At 43.5% G+C, this 16,633-nt stretch overlaps 1 protein-coding gene across 1 annotated transcript in view; it reads right to left on the reverse strand.

The window, feature by feature from the left end:
• Positions 1–3,732: 3,732 nt before the first annotated feature.
• The window catches only part of LOC110505958 (atlastin-1), an 18,401-nt gene continuing 5,500 nt past the window's right edge, over positions 3,733–16,633 (reverse strand). Inside the window, exons 3-15 of the mRNA XM_036962939.2 lie at positions 16,375–16,509; positions 14,805–14,909; positions 13,489–13,539; positions 13,248–13,304; positions 12,664–12,756; positions 11,143–11,281; positions 9,169–9,296; positions 8,846–8,902; positions 8,691–8,762; positions 7,962–8,114; positions 6,171–6,449; positions 5,613–5,627; positions 3,733–4,695 (exon numbers count right to left, since the gene is read on the reverse strand). Coding sequence (XP_036818834.1) covers positions 4,570–4,695; positions 5,613–5,627; positions 6,171–6,449; positions 7,962–8,114; positions 8,691–8,762; positions 8,846–8,902; positions 9,169–9,296; positions 11,143–11,281; positions 12,664–12,756; positions 13,248–13,304; positions 13,489–13,539; positions 14,805–14,909; positions 16,375–16,509 — 1,410 coding nt within the window. The 3' untranslated portion in view covers positions 3,733–4,569. The remainder of the gene's footprint in view (positions 4,696–5,612; positions 5,628–6,170; positions 6,450–7,961; positions 8,115–8,690; positions 8,763–8,845; positions 8,903–9,168; positions 9,297–11,142; positions 11,282–12,663; positions 12,757–13,247; positions 13,305–13,488; positions 13,540–14,804; positions 14,910–16,374; positions 16,510–16,633) is intronic.

Raw genomic sequence — 16,633 nt, forward strand, 5'->3', positions numbered from 1 at the left:
TGCCTCCAAAAATGTTCAATGGCTTTGATCCATGATCCTTAAAATGTATTAATATACAGTACCAGTGGACACACCTACTCATCCAAGGGTTTTTCTTTATTTTTACTATTTTCTACATTGTAGAAGAATAGTGAAGACATCAAAACTATGAAATAACACATGGAATCATGTAGTAACCAAAAAAGCATTAAACAAATGTTTATATTTGAGATTCTTCAAAGTAGCCACTCTTGGCATTCTCTCAACCAGCTTAATGAGGTAGTCACCTGGAATGCATTTCAATTAACATTCCTTAATGCGTTTGAGCCAATCGGTTGTGACAAGGTAGAGGGAGGGGGGGGGGGGTATACAGAAGATAGCCCTATTTGGTAAAAGTACAGCTCAAATAAGCATAGGGAAACGACAGTCCATCATTACTTTAAGACATGAAGGTCAGTCAATGTGGAAAATTAAGAACTTTTGAATGTTTCTTCCAAGTGCAGTCGCAAAACCCATCAAGCACTGTGATGAAACTGGCTCTCATGAGGACCGCCACAGGAAAAGAAGACCCAGAGTTACCTCTGCTGCAGAGGACAAGTTCATTAGAGTTACCTGCTCCTGAGATTGCAACCCAAGTAAATGCTTCATAGAGTTCAAGTAACAGACATCTCAACATCGAGTGAATCAGGCCTTCGTGGTCGAATTGCTGCAAATTAATCACTACTAAAGAACAAATTGACTTTCTTGGGCCATGAAACATGAGCAATGGACATTAGACTGGTGGAAATCTGTCCTTTTCGTCTGAGTACGTGAACGGATGATCTCTGCATGTATGGTTCCCACCTTGAAGCATGGAGGAGGAGGTTTGATGGTGCTTTGCGCTTAGTGGGACTATCATTTGTTTTTCAACAAGACACCTCCAGGCTGTGTAAGGGCTATTTGACCAAGAAGGGAGAGTGATGGAGTGCTGCATCAGATGACCTAGCCTCCACAATCACCCGACCTCAACCCAATTGAGATGGTTTGGGATGAGTTGGACCGGAGTGAAGGAAAAGCAGCCAAGAATGGCTCAGCATATGTGGGGACTCCTTCAAGACTGTTGGAAAAACATTCCAGGTGAAGCTGGTTGAGAGAATGCCAAGAGTGTGCAAAGTTATCAAAGGCAAAGGGTGGCTACTTTGAAGAATCTAAAATATACTTTAATTTAACACTTTTTTGGTTACTGTGGTTACTGTGGTTACTGTTACATAATACTATGTGATTGCATAGTTTGTCTTCTACTATTCTACAATGTAGAAAATAGTAAAAATAAAAACCCTTAAGTAGGTGTCCGAACGTTTGACTAGTACTGTACATATTGTTCTCTCGTAAAATTCTACGCAATACGATCTACAAATGTAACAGTCCACTGACATATTGTTTTCAAACGTGAAAAGCGTTTTCCGACCAATAACAGAACCACTGGTTAACAGGCCCAAGCCGTTTGGGAGACAGGTTTAGCTCATCAGAAAGGTGTAATGCCCAACAGGATCACAGAGTTAGCCCGCTAAATTGCCAAAACATTTTGAAATTATTATTTAAAAAAAAAAAGAAATATGAGCTTTAAATGAGCATGATCTAATGGACTAAACCAAAACAGGTTTAGCTTTCTTAAAAGACATGCTCCGGTACTTTGGCGACTAAGTATTTGTTTGAACTTCCCGCTGGATAAGTCAATGTATAATTTATACTTACTGCAGAATAACTTTTACCTCAATTAGCCACAAAAATCGCTAGTTTGAAAGCAACTTTTCTTAAAGCTGTGCGGTGACATTTTCCCTACATTCCCCCCCACAGCAATTAGAGTTCTAGCCAATGAGCCCCTCGTATTTGAGTGACCTCCTAGCTAGAGGCCTGCCCTGAGGTATATCCAATGAAGTTGCAGGGCGGGGCCAACAGCTCAGTGGACGTAGCGAGAAAGAGAGGGCAATGACGTGGTGCACATACTGTACGTGACAATGCACTTTTGGCTCGTGGGCTCTACTTTTCAGAACTACTGGGCTATAAAGGGTTAGGGTGACAGTACTTTTGGCTCGTGGGCTCTACTTTTCAGAACTACTGGGCTATAAAGTATACAAAAGTACTGGAGAATCTCTAATGAAATCAGAAAATCAACTGTTATCAACAACCTGTGTTGTGGGTTTACCCCGTCTAGGGCAGCCTCCTTTTACCTTTACCATACAGTAGTCCAGACAGACAGACAGACGGCCTAAAGAAGTATAGAGGGGAGATGTATGGACGTCTTTCCCAAACATAGCCTGGTCCCAGATCTGTTTGTGTCGTCTTGCCAACTACTACGGTCACAGCGGCGTGACGAGGACGACAGGAGTCGGCAAGACTGTACGAACCATGAAGATATTTCATAACCAGGCTTCCTAGATGAATGACCAGTAAACTCATTCTAGAACGGATTCTGTGTGTTCCAGTGCTTTGCTAGAACATTCAATGTGTACCAACAACAATGGTCTCTCTCTCCCCCTCTCTGGAGTTGTCTGTCCCTGTCTGTCTCTGTTTTCCCCAGCCATCCCTCCACCCACAAAAAAAGTCACACAAACAATTCAAAAGGATTATACAATTTCTGTTTTTTTAAATGTATTTATTTACCAAAACCGAGCAGGAAGCAGACCAATATGAGGTGATAGATACGTATAATAGATAGTGTGAACTTTGAACTGTTTAGAATCATTCTCTACCTCTACCCAGCCCTGTGCCATTAGTTGAAGGCTCTTTGACCACATCACAAATGACACTCTGGTTCACGTCTACTGAACTATCCCGTAACTAACTCTGTGTTGGGGAGTATTTCCACTACTTAAATTACAACTATCGTGTCCCCGCCAGTGAATTCCTTTCCAGTCTAAATTTGTGACCATTTTGAGATACAATAACATATATTTAATTCTGTGTGCACAGTATGACGCTCTGACGCTCATGTAAACTAGTGGCAGCCACATACGAAGGAAGACAATGCTGCACGAAACTGTAGATGCACTATATTGGCACACAGTACCCATATATTCAATAACTAAGAAACAAACAAACATCCCCCGTATGATGAAATACAGAGATCATCCCTGTATTTTGAAAGTTATATATCTTTAAAAAAAAAAACGTGATCGCTGATAGTCCTAAAAAATGTTTTGCTTATGTCAACAAATGGACTAACGAAACAGATACCAAAAGATTAGTCTTTGGGTGGAGTTTTCCTTTTTAAAGTGCCAGGATAAGTACAAGCCCTAAACATGTGAAAAATGTTGACAAATGTACCAGACTGGAGATAAGTCTGGAGAGCCTAAAACGGTAGACACTAACGATTTACCATGCGAATGAAAGTGTATATTTTAAGGAAAGATGCTTAACCAAAAGGGACCCTATTCCTTTTTATTATTAATTTATACCTTTATTTAACCAGGCAAGTCAGTTAAAAACAAATTCTTATCTTCAATGAAGGCCTAGTGGGTTAACTGCCTGTTCAGGGGGCAGAAGGACAGATTTGTACCTTGTGAGCTCGGGGGTTTGAACTTGCAACCTTCCAGTTACTAGTCCAACGCTCTAACCACTAGGCTACCCTGCCGCCCCTCCACTCTAACCACTAGGCTACCTGCCGCCCCTCCACTCTAACCACTAGGCTACCCTGCCGCCCCTCCACTCTAACCACTAGGCTACCTGCCGCCCCTCCACTCTAACCACTAGGCTACCCTGCCGCCCCTCCACTCTAACCACTAGGCTACCCTGCCGCCCCATATGGGACGTTTCTTAGATAAAAAAAAAAACCTAAACTCGATCAAACATCAATATACATGGACCACCAGTCAGTTACAAGGTCAGAGGTCAACTTCGATTAAACCTCTCTCCTCAAAACGGCAGGGTAGCCTAGTGGTTAGAGCGTTGGACTAGTTGCCAGAAGGTTGCAAGTTCAAACCCCCGAGCTGACAAGGTACAAATCTGTCGTTCTGCCCCCTGAACAGGAAGTTTAACCCACTAGGCTGTCATTGAAGATAAGAATTTGTTCTTAACTGACTTGCCTAGTTAAATAAAAAGGAAAAAAAAAAAAAATATATATATATATATATATATATTTAAAAAACGGCATAATCAGGTAAACACCTATTCGTGAAAATCAGCAGCATTGTCTTCAGACGACAGATGGCTTCGTTTTTCTGAGGGGAACGCGTTGCCAAACTACCAAGTTGCAGACGGCCGTTCGGCACGCAATCTGACGCAAGACAATTAAATCTGCCGTAAACTATAAAATGACTCTACTGCCACCCTATGTTCTCCAAATGAAGGACAATGATAAGTGAAAATCCCCATTGTTGATAGAGCAGCAACCCCAGTTCAAAGGGAGATTGTGCCATTACAATTGTCCACATTTGGATTTAAAATAGTGAACGCATCGCTGGACTGTTCCAGCCAATACCGTAGTAAAAGAGTGCCCTGCGGATGAGGATGCTTCCCAATGCCTCCCCCTCTTCCCTCCTCTCTGTCCATCATGCTACTTAAGAGGTACCCAGCAGTCCCTGCTGTGCTCTAGCCAATCAGGTCACCCAGTCAGTTCCTCATCCTGGTGGGTTTCTCGGGGGCCTCCCCCCCCTCTTCGGGGGCCTGGGGACCAGAGAACGCATGGTGGTACAGGTGCCCGTGATTGGCTGCAGCAGTATACAGCTTATACAGCGCCTGGAGAAATGAGAAGAGGGATCGTAACTGGTCGAGAAGAGGGGGCATTTAAATAAATCATTGTCTGAATGCTCAAGATTGTTGGTCCAGAATGTGTCTAGATACAGAAACAGTACTTCCTAGGCAACATTTAGCCTTCTACAGAACCTGTGAACAACAGGAGAGGAAGAGGGTGCATTTCAGACTAACCAATATTGGAATGCTCAAGATGGATAGAGTTACTGATACATCCAGTAGGCCTATAGCATAGAGATGGACTGATACATCCAGTAGGCCTATAGCATAGAGATGGACTGATACATCCAGTAGGCCTATACCATAGAGATGGACTAATACATCCAGTAGGGCCTATACCATAGAGATGGACTGATACATCCAGTAGGCCTATACCATAGAGACGGACTGATACATCCAGTAGGCCTATACCATAGAGATGGACTGATACATCCAGTAGGGCCTATACCATAGAGATGGACTGATACATCCAGTAGGCCTATACCATAGAGATGGACTGATACATCCAGTAGGGCTGATACCATAGAGATGGACTGATACATCCAGTAGGCCTATACCATAGAGATGGACTGATACATCCAGTAGGCCTATACCATAGAGATGGACTGATACATCCAGTAGGCCTATACCATAGAGATGGACTGATACATCCAGTAGGCCTATACCATAGAGATGGACTGATACATCCAGTAGGGCCTATACCATAGAGATGGACTGATACATCCAGTAGGGCCGATACCATAGAGATGGACTGATACATTCAGTGAGCCTATACCATAGAGTTGGAGAAGAAATAGGACTTATCTGTGCCATTCTGGATAAACTAGTTCTATCCATCTGGAGTTCTCTTTTTATCTCTATGGCCTGACGCCGACTGATTGAGAACACAACTCCCCACTCACCTCATTTGTGCTTCCCTGTTGCAAAACATAGAACAAAAACAAAAACACAGGTCTTAGACAAATTAAATGTAATATAAAATATTTACATGTTTGAAATGTTTTCTTCAGCTCAAACTCTTAAAGACAACACATTGCAATTATTTCCAGATTGTTCAACACAGTAAAATGTGTTGTATGTCACCACCTAGTGGTTTAGATGCTCTATCACTTACTTATACACAACATTTCTAGTTAAAACTGTGAGGATCCTTCTGGTTTAGGAGTCCATAAACTTTGAATCACTTTATGGCACACACATCGATATGATAACGCACATTCTCATAGAGCGCATGTACCATGTCCATTTTAGGACATCCTCAGCCTCAAACCTTCCTTGAGTCATTCCTTTTCCTCCTTTGAGTCAATTCCTTCAAGAAGGAGTGAGATAACACAATGGATGTGGTGAGGTATGAGACTGAGGATATCCTAAAAATGGACACTGTACCCCTGGTTATACACTAAAATATAGAATAAAATACACATTTGGAATTTGGGCATAGCTCAGGTGTGGGGACCTACCTGGTCCCAGAGTGCTCCAGCCACCTGGTCGATGACCTGACCCAGCTCTCGGTACTCCCCAGAGTAGCGTATGTAGGCCCAGGTACACAGGGTGATCAACGTCAGGCCCAGTATCATATTACACACGCTGGCGATGATGTCAACCCCCACGAAGCCCGTGATCCCCGCCGCCACGTACATGATGAAGATCACCACGAACAGCGTGGCCGGGGTGCGGGCGGCGTGGAAGATGTTCTTGGAGTCGTTGTGCTTGATGTACTGGTTGAACACCTCGTCCACCTGGAACAGAGTTGATTATATGGGGATTTACCACTGTGTTACTCTAGAAATAAGGGGGGTGGTCTGATAAAGGAATGTATATGTTTAAAGTAATGACTAAAGTATTCCACCCTGAAATCATATAATTGTATGAAATGTGTTAGAGTCATAATTTAATAATGTGTGTGACTAGGCCATTGTGTTACTATTTCGCAATATGAGCTGGGTATAGTTGAGACATTCAAGGCCAACTGAACTATCGACTTGTGATCTAGGTAGGGGAGTAACTGTTAGGAATGGCTTGCAGAAGATAATGAGAAACTAGGTGTTAGTATTGTGAAAAAAATACAGCCCACCTAAAGAGAGGTGGAGATTCTACTGATGTGAGTTCGTGTGTGTGCGTGTGTTTTAAAAATATTGTGTTCTCATTTTGAAGTCAGAGTACTCTCTGAATAAAGTATTGATCTATTGCAGACTGGGACTTTGTCTAAATTCTTCTATTAACCCGGGCCTTACAACCTCTGGGAATTGGTCAAAGCTATAGTGATTGTTGAGTCATCATCGGGATTGAAAATTCTCGTGACAGGGTCCATTCAATCTGTTCTGAAGATCCGCGCTACAGCAGAATTCTAATTTAATAAAGGTCATTTCCGATTGACCCGTAGTCTTTATTTTATTTACATATTAGACCTTTTATTTCAACAGGAAGTCAACATTGAGACACAGGGTCTCTAATTCCAGGACAAAGTTGAGTTGAGTTGTGTTGCGTTAAGGCCAGGCTTTTATTTCCACGACTGGTCACAGTGTGCACGTGACAACAATGTCTGCCATGTATAGTAGCGTGGCCAGAAGGAAGCCATTACTCAAGAAAGCCCACCTTGAATCCTGTTTGAAGGATGAAACTAAAATGTAAAAAACACTCAGGAGATTCTTTAGCTATATGGCAAAAAGTTTAGTGGTCTGAAGAAACAAGAACTGAACCTTTTGGCCTAAACGCAAAGCGTCACGTTTGGCGCAAATCCAACATGGCACATCACTCAATGAACACCATCCCTACTGTGAAGCATGGTGGCGGCAACACCATGTTGTGGAGAAGTTTCTGATCAGGATAGAACAGGAAATGAATGTTGCAATGTACAGAAAAGTCCTTGAGGAAAAGCTGCTGCCCTCTCAGCGAGAAAGTTGAAACTGGGCCGGAAGTTCACCTTTCAGCATGACAACGAAGCACACGGTCAAAGCTACAGTGGAAGTGGCTAAGGAATAAATGACTTAGATATTGCGTGACTTGAAGATTGTTGTCCATCAACGCTCTGCCAGGAACTTGAACAGTTTTGTTAAAAAACAAAATGGTCAAAGGTGAGGAAAGTAGAGAGCTATCCCAACAACCCGAACGGAAGACAGGGATTCAGATTCCACCTGTGACAGACCACCAAAGAGGGAATTTCCTATTGGTTTAATGGTTATAAGAAAGATGTTGGTTTCCCGAGCGAGAGACAGGGGGTTCAGATCCCACCTGTGCTTCCTGTGACATACCTCTCCCTCCAGCTGTAGCAGGTACCGTCGGCTGAACTCCTCCCCTCCCATCTTCTTGACCCCCCGAAACACCTGGAGGGCTTCCTCTCTGATGTCACTGTGTCTGGCCTGGAGCTCTGCTGGGGCCAGGAAGGGCCGGTCCCCACCACACACCTGGGGAGAGAGGAGGAGGAATGGAGGGGAGAGAGGAGGAGAGGAGAGAGGTTGAGGAGGAATGGAGGGGAGAGAGGTTGAGGAGGAATGGAGGGGAGAGAGGAGGAATGGAGGGGAGAGAGGAGGAAGAGGAATGGAGGGGAGAGAGGAGGAATGGAGGGGAGAGGTTGAGGAGGAATGGAGGGGAGAGAGGTTGCGGAGGAATGGAGGGGAGAGAGGTTGAGGAGGAATGAGGGGAGAGAGGAGGAGGAATGGAGGGGAGAGAGGAGGAGGAATGGAGGGGAGAGAGGAGGAGGAATGGAGGGGAGAGAGGAGGAGGAATGGAGGGGAGAGAAGTTAAGGAGGAGAAAGAGGAGGAGGGGGGGGATTGAGAATTCACTCTTCGGGAGAATGACTATTGGTCGGGGGAGGGGTGGACAACAGTAGGTCTCAGGACAACTGTAGGTCTCAGGACAACAGCAGGTCTCAGGACAACAGCAGGTCTCAGGACAACAGCAGGTCTCAGGTAGGCAGCAGCATTATAATCGGAGATAAGCCCGGATAAGCCCGTAACAGAATACAGCCCTGCCTTGTCACCTGCTCCATCTTCTTGTTGTACAGGTCCCTGGCTGCGGCCACTGCTGCCAGGTTGTTGGCCTCCGCTGTGGCCTGAGAAACACCACACGGTTATATTCATCAGGTAATAACGCATTATAATGATGGAAGAAAGATACAACACAAGACATTGGTACCTGCAGCATGGATTTCGGGTGTGGCAGCTCCTCCCCCTGGTAGATTTTGATGTATGCCTGGGTGGTGGAGGAGGGGGGGGGGGGGGGATCATCAACAACAAACACCTACATTACTTAACAACAATTTCAATATCATTATTTTCACTGGTTGGTTGAAGCATTCACTCCATCGTGAATATCGGTTGATGCACATTGTTTAACCGTACCAAATTCGAGTAGCCTGGTCCCAGATCTGTTTGTGCTGTCTTGTTAACTTCTGACAACGACCAGAGGACTTACAAACAGATCTGGGAACAGGCTAAAAATCGAAGACCCCCCAGGACCTTGAAGTACTCCAGCAGGCCTCTGCAGGTGATGTTGCTGCCGTTGATCTCCTTGACATCCAGGTTCTTGGGACTCAGCAGCCACGGGACCAGGATCTGCAGGTTGTTGATGAACTCACGGTCGATCTCTGCACACGGGTTAGGGAGAAGTGAGATTAGGTAAAGGGTAGGTATGTAACCATGTTGCCTGCCTCGAGCTGGGCTTGAACCAGCGACCATTTGCATTAACCAAGTAGGAGGACTAAACAAAAACACACTTCCTGTCATGTGACAATTTCAGTCATGTTCCTGTAAAATGAAATCGCATCAAAGGAACATCTAACTTTAATTATTATTTACTTTTGTTTGACTAGGCAAATTAGCGAAGAACAAATTCTTATTTACAATGACAGCCTAGGAACAGAGGGTTAACTGCCTTGTTTAGGGGCAGAACGACAGATTTTTACCTTGTCAGCTCAGGGATTCGATCCAACAACCTTTCGGTTACTGGCACAACGCTCTAAGCACTAGGCTACCTGCCGCCTCAAACTATAGTGTGCTGTGTGCTTTAAATTAATCAATGGGATTAGTCTGTGGTGTTTAAATTGATCAATGGGATTAGTCTGTGGTGTTTAAATTCATCAATGGGATTAGTCTGATGTTGTCACGACTCCTACCCGAAGGTGGCTCCCCTTCCCGTTCGGGTGGCACTCGGCGGTCGTCGTCACCGGCCTACTAGCTGCCACTGATCTTTTCCTCCCCCTCCTTGTCTGTTTATTAGTTACACCTGTTGTTAATTAGGTTTATTAGTTGGGCTTTATTAGCCAGCCGGCCTGCCTGCTGGGTGTGCGGGATTGTTTTATGTGTACTCTTTGTACACGCATGTATGTCACGGTTGTTCGTGTACGTGAGCTGTTTTTTGGGACTGTTTTTAATCCCCTGTTTTTTGGGACTGTTTTTAATCCCCTGTGTTTTGGGACTGTTTTTAATCCCCTGTGTTTTGGGACTGTTTTTAATCCCCTGTGTTTTGGGACTGTTTTTAATCCCCTGTGTTTTGGGACTGTTTTTAATCCCCTGTGTTTTGGGACTGATTTTAATCCCCTGTGTTTTGGGACTGTTTTTAATCCCCTGTGTTTTGGGACTGTTTTTAATCCCCTGTGTTTTGGGACTGTTTTTAATCCCCTGTGTTTTGGGACTGATTTTAATCCCCTGTGTGTTGGGACTGATTTTAATCCCCTGTGTTTTGGGACTGTTTTTAATCCCCTGTGTTTTGGGACTGATTTTAATCCCCTGTGTGTTGGGACTGATTTTAATCCCCTGTGTTTTGGGACTGTTTTTAATCCCCTGTGTTTTGGGACTGATTGTAATCCCCTGTGTGTTGGGACTGATTTTAATCCCCTGTGTTTTGGGACTGTTTTTAATCCCCTGTGTTTTGGGACTGTTTTTAATCCCTGTGTTTTGGGGTATTTGTTTTGAGTGGCGTCTGTTTTCACCTGGTCGGTGTATAAAGAAGCTACTCTGAACTCTCTGTCTCCTGCGTCTGACTCCTTCCTCCACTACACCCCGGGAATTACAGTTGTGTTTAAATTCATCAATGGGATTAGTCTGTTGTGTTTAAATTCATCAATGGGATTAGTCTGTTGTGTTTAAATTCATCAATGGGATTAGTCTGTTGTGTTTAAATTCATCAATGGGATTAGTCTGTTGTGTTTAAATTCATCAATGGGATTAGTCTTGTGTTTAAATGCATCAATGGGATTAGTCTGTTGTGTTTAAATTCATCAATGGGATTAGTCTGTTGTGTTTAAATGCATCAATGGGATTAGTCTGTTGTGTTTAAATGCATCAATGGGATTAGTCTGTTGTGTTTAAATGCATCAATGGGATTAGTCTGTTGTGTTTAAATTCATCAATGGGATTAGTCTGTTGTTTTGTCATCACAAAGTGTGTTGTGTTTGTTTTAAAACCACCAAGATTACGAAATGTGTATTGTACCTTTGAGTCTGCCGTCGAAGTTAGGGTTGGTGGCCACTTTGAGTCCGGGGTGGGGCATCAGGAAGCAGGAGATGTTGGTGAAGCAGGAGTGGATGTGTTTACGGACGTTCTGCAGCTCCTCATGTTGGTTCTCTGAGATCTACAACACAGAACCACAGACACAAACAGTCAACCACAGACACAGAACCACAGACACAAACAGTCAACCACAGACACACAGACACAAACAGTCAACCACAACCACAGAACCGCAGACACAGACAGACAACCACAGAACCACAGACAAACAGTCAACCACAGACACAGAACCACAGACACAAACAGACAACCACAGACACACAACCACAGACACAGACAGACAACCACAGACACACAACCGCAGACACAGAACCACAGACACAAACAGTCAACCACAGACACACAACCATAGACAAACACCAACACAGACACAAACAGTCAACCACAGACACACAACCACAGACACAAACAGTCAACCACAGACACATAACCACAGACACAAACAGTCAACCACAGACACACAACCACATAACCACAGACACAAACTCAGTTGGTAACAGGGTACTGCTACCACATCCAATGTCATGGGTTCAATTCCTGCAGAGGATTAGGATTTGTTTGTTTGGATTAAAGTGTCTTCTTATATTACTATTATCATTATCATCATTATCATCATTGTTATTATAATCATTGTTATTAATTTTATTATCACTATTGTTATAATAATCATCTTTATTTTTATTATGATCATCATAATCATTATTATCATCATTATTATTATTGTCATCATTACCATTATTATCATCATTATTATCATTTATCATTATCATTTATCATTATTATCAGTATCATTATCATTATTATCAGTATTATCATTATCAGTATTATCATTATTATCAGTATCATTATTATCAGTATCATTATTATCATCATTATCGGTATTATCGTTATTAACATCATTATTATCATTATCGGTTTTATCGGTATCATTATTATTATCAGTATCATTATCAGTATTATCATTATTATCAGTATCAGTATTATCATTATCAGTATTATCATTATTATCAGTATCATTATTATCATCATTATCATTATCGGTATTATCATCATTGACATTATCATTATTGGTATTATCGGTATCGTTATTATCAGTGTCATTATTATCAATATCACCATTATCATTATCTGTATTATCAGTATCATTATTATTATTATCAGTATCATTATTATCATTATCTGTATCATTATTATCATTATCTGTATTATCAGTATCATTATTATCAATATCACCATTATCATTATCGGTATTATCAGTATCATCATTATCAATATCACCATTATCATTATCAGTATTATCAGTATCATTATTATAACTAACATGATCATGTCACATAAATAGCAGCCTTTTAGTTTCTGGTAACGACACTGTGTTAATATAACTCTTGTTGTTGTTATCTTTATGTGAACCACTATAATCATTGTTCATCGGTGACCTCTGACCTTGAGCCTTTTCTCCAGGAACTTCATGCCTCCTTCCTGCCCGTAGCCGAACTCGTAGGGAAAACTCCAATCCCGGACCAGGAATATCATGGACTGGAACAATACAGACATGGCTTCACTAAGTTACGGTGCAGTGGCAAAGCATTAGCAAGGAACGTCTCTGACAGCAAGAAGCTACCAAAGTAAATAGGACCTAAATAATTCCTGCTCTGGTGAATCAGCCTTGTTAAACCAGCCTGAGGTAAACTCAATCATCTTGGTAAACCAGCCTGAGGTAAACCAGTCTGAGGAAACTGAATCATCTTGTTAAACCAGTCTGAGGTAAACCAGTCTTCTGGTAAACTGAATCATCTTGTTAAACCAGCCTTCTGGTACTGAATCAGCCTCGGTAAACCACCCTGATCTCGCGAGCTCACATTCTGTTTCACGAACGTCAGCGCAGTGGTCAGTCTGGATGCACAAGCCTCTAAAACTGAATAACAGTGGTCAGTCTGAATGCACAAGCCTCTAAAACTGAATAAAAGTGGTCAGTCTGGATGCACAAGCCTCTAAAACTGAATAACAGGAAGGAGAGAACGTCCTACCTGGAATGGTTTAAGGAACGTTTCCTCCATAGCGAGTCTGCCATACTCAGTGAAGAGCTACAAAACAACACAAAGAGAGAGGAGAAGAAAGAGAACAACAACAAAAAAATCAACATTGATCACAATCAGGAGTTTTAAAAGTGTGAAGAAAAACAGCTAATTTTTAGAGTCGTCATCTATCTGAATGTCTCCACAGGGAAAGACCTCAGTGATATTGTAGGTGATGTAATCTCTACTGTACCTGCAAGTGTTGAAGATCATCCTCCTGGACATTCTGGGAGATGTTGTACACCTGCGAAACGAGATTCAACTTTTCTACTCCAACATGTTTTTGGCACAGAAGATCTACCGTTGTCGAGGTCTCTAAACAATGTCATTATTCATGTTCAAAGACAGTGGAGTCGTCAGGGGCCAAAGCCACTGTATCTGTTAAGACAGTGGGGTCGTCAGGGGCCAAAGCCACTGTATCTGTTAAGACAGTGGGGTCGTCAGGGGCCAAAGCCACTGTATCTGTTAAGACAGTGGGGTCGTCAGGGGCCAAAGCCACTGTATCTGTTAAGACAGTGGGGTCGTTAGGGGCCAAAGCCACTGTATCTGTTATGACAGTGGGGTCGTTAGGGCCAAAGCCACTGTATCTGTTAAGACAGTGGGGTCGTCAGGGGCCAAAGCCACTGTATCTGTTAAGACAGTGGGGTCGTCAGGGGCCAAAGCCACTGTATCTGTTAAGACAGTGGGGTCGTCAGGGGCCAAAGCCACTGTATCTGTTAAGACAGTGGGGTCGTCAGGGGCCAAAGCCACTGTATCTGTTATGACAGTGGGGTCGTCAGGGGCCAAAGCCACTGTATCTGTTAAGATAGTGGGGTCGTCAGGGGCCAAAGCCACTGTATCTGTTAAGACAGTGGGGTCGTCAGGGGCCAAAGCCACTGTATCTGTTAAGACAGTGGGGTCGTTAGGGGCCAAAGCCACTGTATCTGTTAAGACAGTGGGGTCGTTAGGGGCCAAAGCCACTGTATCTGTTAAGACAGTGGGGTCGTTAGGGGCCAAAGCCACTGTATCTGTTAAGACAGTGGGGTCGTTAGGGGCCAAAGCCACTGTATCTGTTAAGACAGTGGGGTCGTTAGGGGCCAAAGCCACTGTATCTGTTAAGACAGTGGGGTCGTTAGGGGCCAAAGCCACTGTATCTGTTAAGACAGTGGGGTCGTTAGGGGCCAAAGCCACTGTATCTGTTAAGACAGTGGGGTCGTTAGGGGCCAAAGCCACTGTATCTGTTAAGACAGTGGGGTCGTTAGGGGCCAAAGCCACTGTATCTGTTAAGACAGTGGGGTCGTTAGGGGCCAAAGCCACTGTATCTGTTAAGACAGTGGGGTCGTTAGGGGCCAAAGCCACTGTATCTGTTAAGACAGTGGGGTCGTTAGGGGCCAAAGCCACTGTATCTGTTAAGACAGTGGGGTTGTTAGGGCCACTGTATCTGTTAAGACAGTGGGGTCGTTAGGGGCCAAAGACACTGTATCTGTTAAGACAGTGGGGTCGTTAGGGGCCAAAGCCACTGTTTTGTACCTGCATGGAGCTGATCATAGTGCTTAGTGCAAACACAGTAGCTGAATCCCTCAACGTTGACTGGCTGTCGAACGTTCCCTGGGTGTCCATCAGTAGAACAGCCACCTGAGGGACGAGACAGGAGAACAGAACTCTTCAGCCGTGTCAATGATATTACAGTTTAACTGGAGAGACAAAACTGAAGATTAACAAGTTCATTTCCTGCCATTCTACACATTTTGCCATGGGGTGGAGAGAAATATTTGCATAATTACTACAGGTTTAGATAGCTGGCCGCTAGATTAATTTACCAATCAAAAACATGGTGATGATACGAGCTAATTAAATGACTGAGAAGAGAAAAACAGCTTACCTTTATTTAACGAGGCAAGTCAGTTAAGAACAAATTCTTATTTTCAATGACAGCCTAGGAACAGTGGGTTAACTACCTTGTTCAGGGGGAGAACGACAGATTTGTACCTTGTCAGCTCGGGGGTTTGAACTTGCAACCTTCCGGTTACTAGTCCAACGCTCTAACCACTAGGCTACCCTGCCGCCCCGATTTAGAAATTACACCTGGTGTTTTCTGCTATTATAACTCACAACAGTAAGTTGAGACCCCGACTGAGTTCTGCTGAGTTCTGCTGAGTTCTGCTGAGTGGGCTCATCCCCGATTAAGATGGACCAACAAACGTCTGTAAATATCACAGATTGGGTCTCTAACTGTAGTCGTTATACAGAATCTACCCATGGGGCTCTGAGTCAAAAGTAGTGCACTATGTAGGGATTAGCGTCTAAAGTAGTGCACTATGTAGGGAATAGGGTCTAAAGTAGTGCACTATGTAGGGAATAGGGTCTAAAGTAGTGCACTATGTAGGGAATAGGGTCTAAAGTAGTGCACTATGTAGGGAATAGGGTCTAAAGTAGTGCAGTATGAAGGGAATAGGGTCTAAAGTAGTGCACTATGTAGTGAATAGGGTCTAAAGTAGTGCACTATGTAGGGAATAGGGTCTAAAGTAGTGCACTATGTAGGGAATAGGGTCTAAAGTAGTGCACTATGTAGGGAATAGGGTCTAAAGTAGTGCACTATGTAGGGAATAGGGTCTAAAGTAGTGCACTATGTAGGGAATAGGGTCTAAAGTAGTGCACTATGTAGTGAATAGGGTCTAAAGTAGTGCACTATGTAGTGAATAGGGTCTAAAGTAGTGCACTATGTAGGGAATAGGGTCTAAAGTAGTGCACTATGTAGGGAATAGGGTCTAAAGTAGTGCACTATGTAGGGAATAGGGTCTAAAGTAGTGCACTATGTAGGGAATAGGGTCTAAAGTAGTGCACTATGTAGTGAATAGGGTCTAAAGTAGTGCACTATGTAGTGAATAGGGTCTAAAGTAGTGCACTATGTAGGGAATAGGGTCTAAAGTAGTGCACTATGTAGGGAATAGGGTCTAAAGTAGTGCACTATGTAGGGAATAGGGTCTAAAGTAGTGCACTATGTAGGGAATAGGGTCTAAAGTAGTGCAGTATGTAGGGAATAGGGGCCCATTTGGGACGCACACCCCTGGAATACAGGTCAAAGGTGAAGATCTGATACCTTGCGTCCATCTGGTTTGTCCACCAGGAACACTTCGCTCCAGATCTGAATGCCGGTGGTCTCCCTCTCAGATCCACCCCTCCAGGAGAACCCTGTCAGAGGCTCCTCTGCCTCCCCCAGCCACTCCTCAGATGCCTGGGGACCATTAGATTAGATACAGACTAATTCAGGAGATGGAAGCTTCTTGGACCAATCCTGCTGCTACCATATTAGTCACAAACTTTACAACAACAGTAAGACGCATCATAACCTTAATCAT

This window comes from Oncorhynchus mykiss, chromosome 25, assembly GCF_057628025.1.
Source record: "Oncorhynchus mykiss isolate SJ-2025 chromosome 25, ASM5762802v1, whole genome shotgun sequence".
NCBI lineage: Eukaryota > Metazoa > Chordata > Actinopteri > Salmoniformes > Salmonidae > Oncorhynchus > Oncorhynchus mykiss.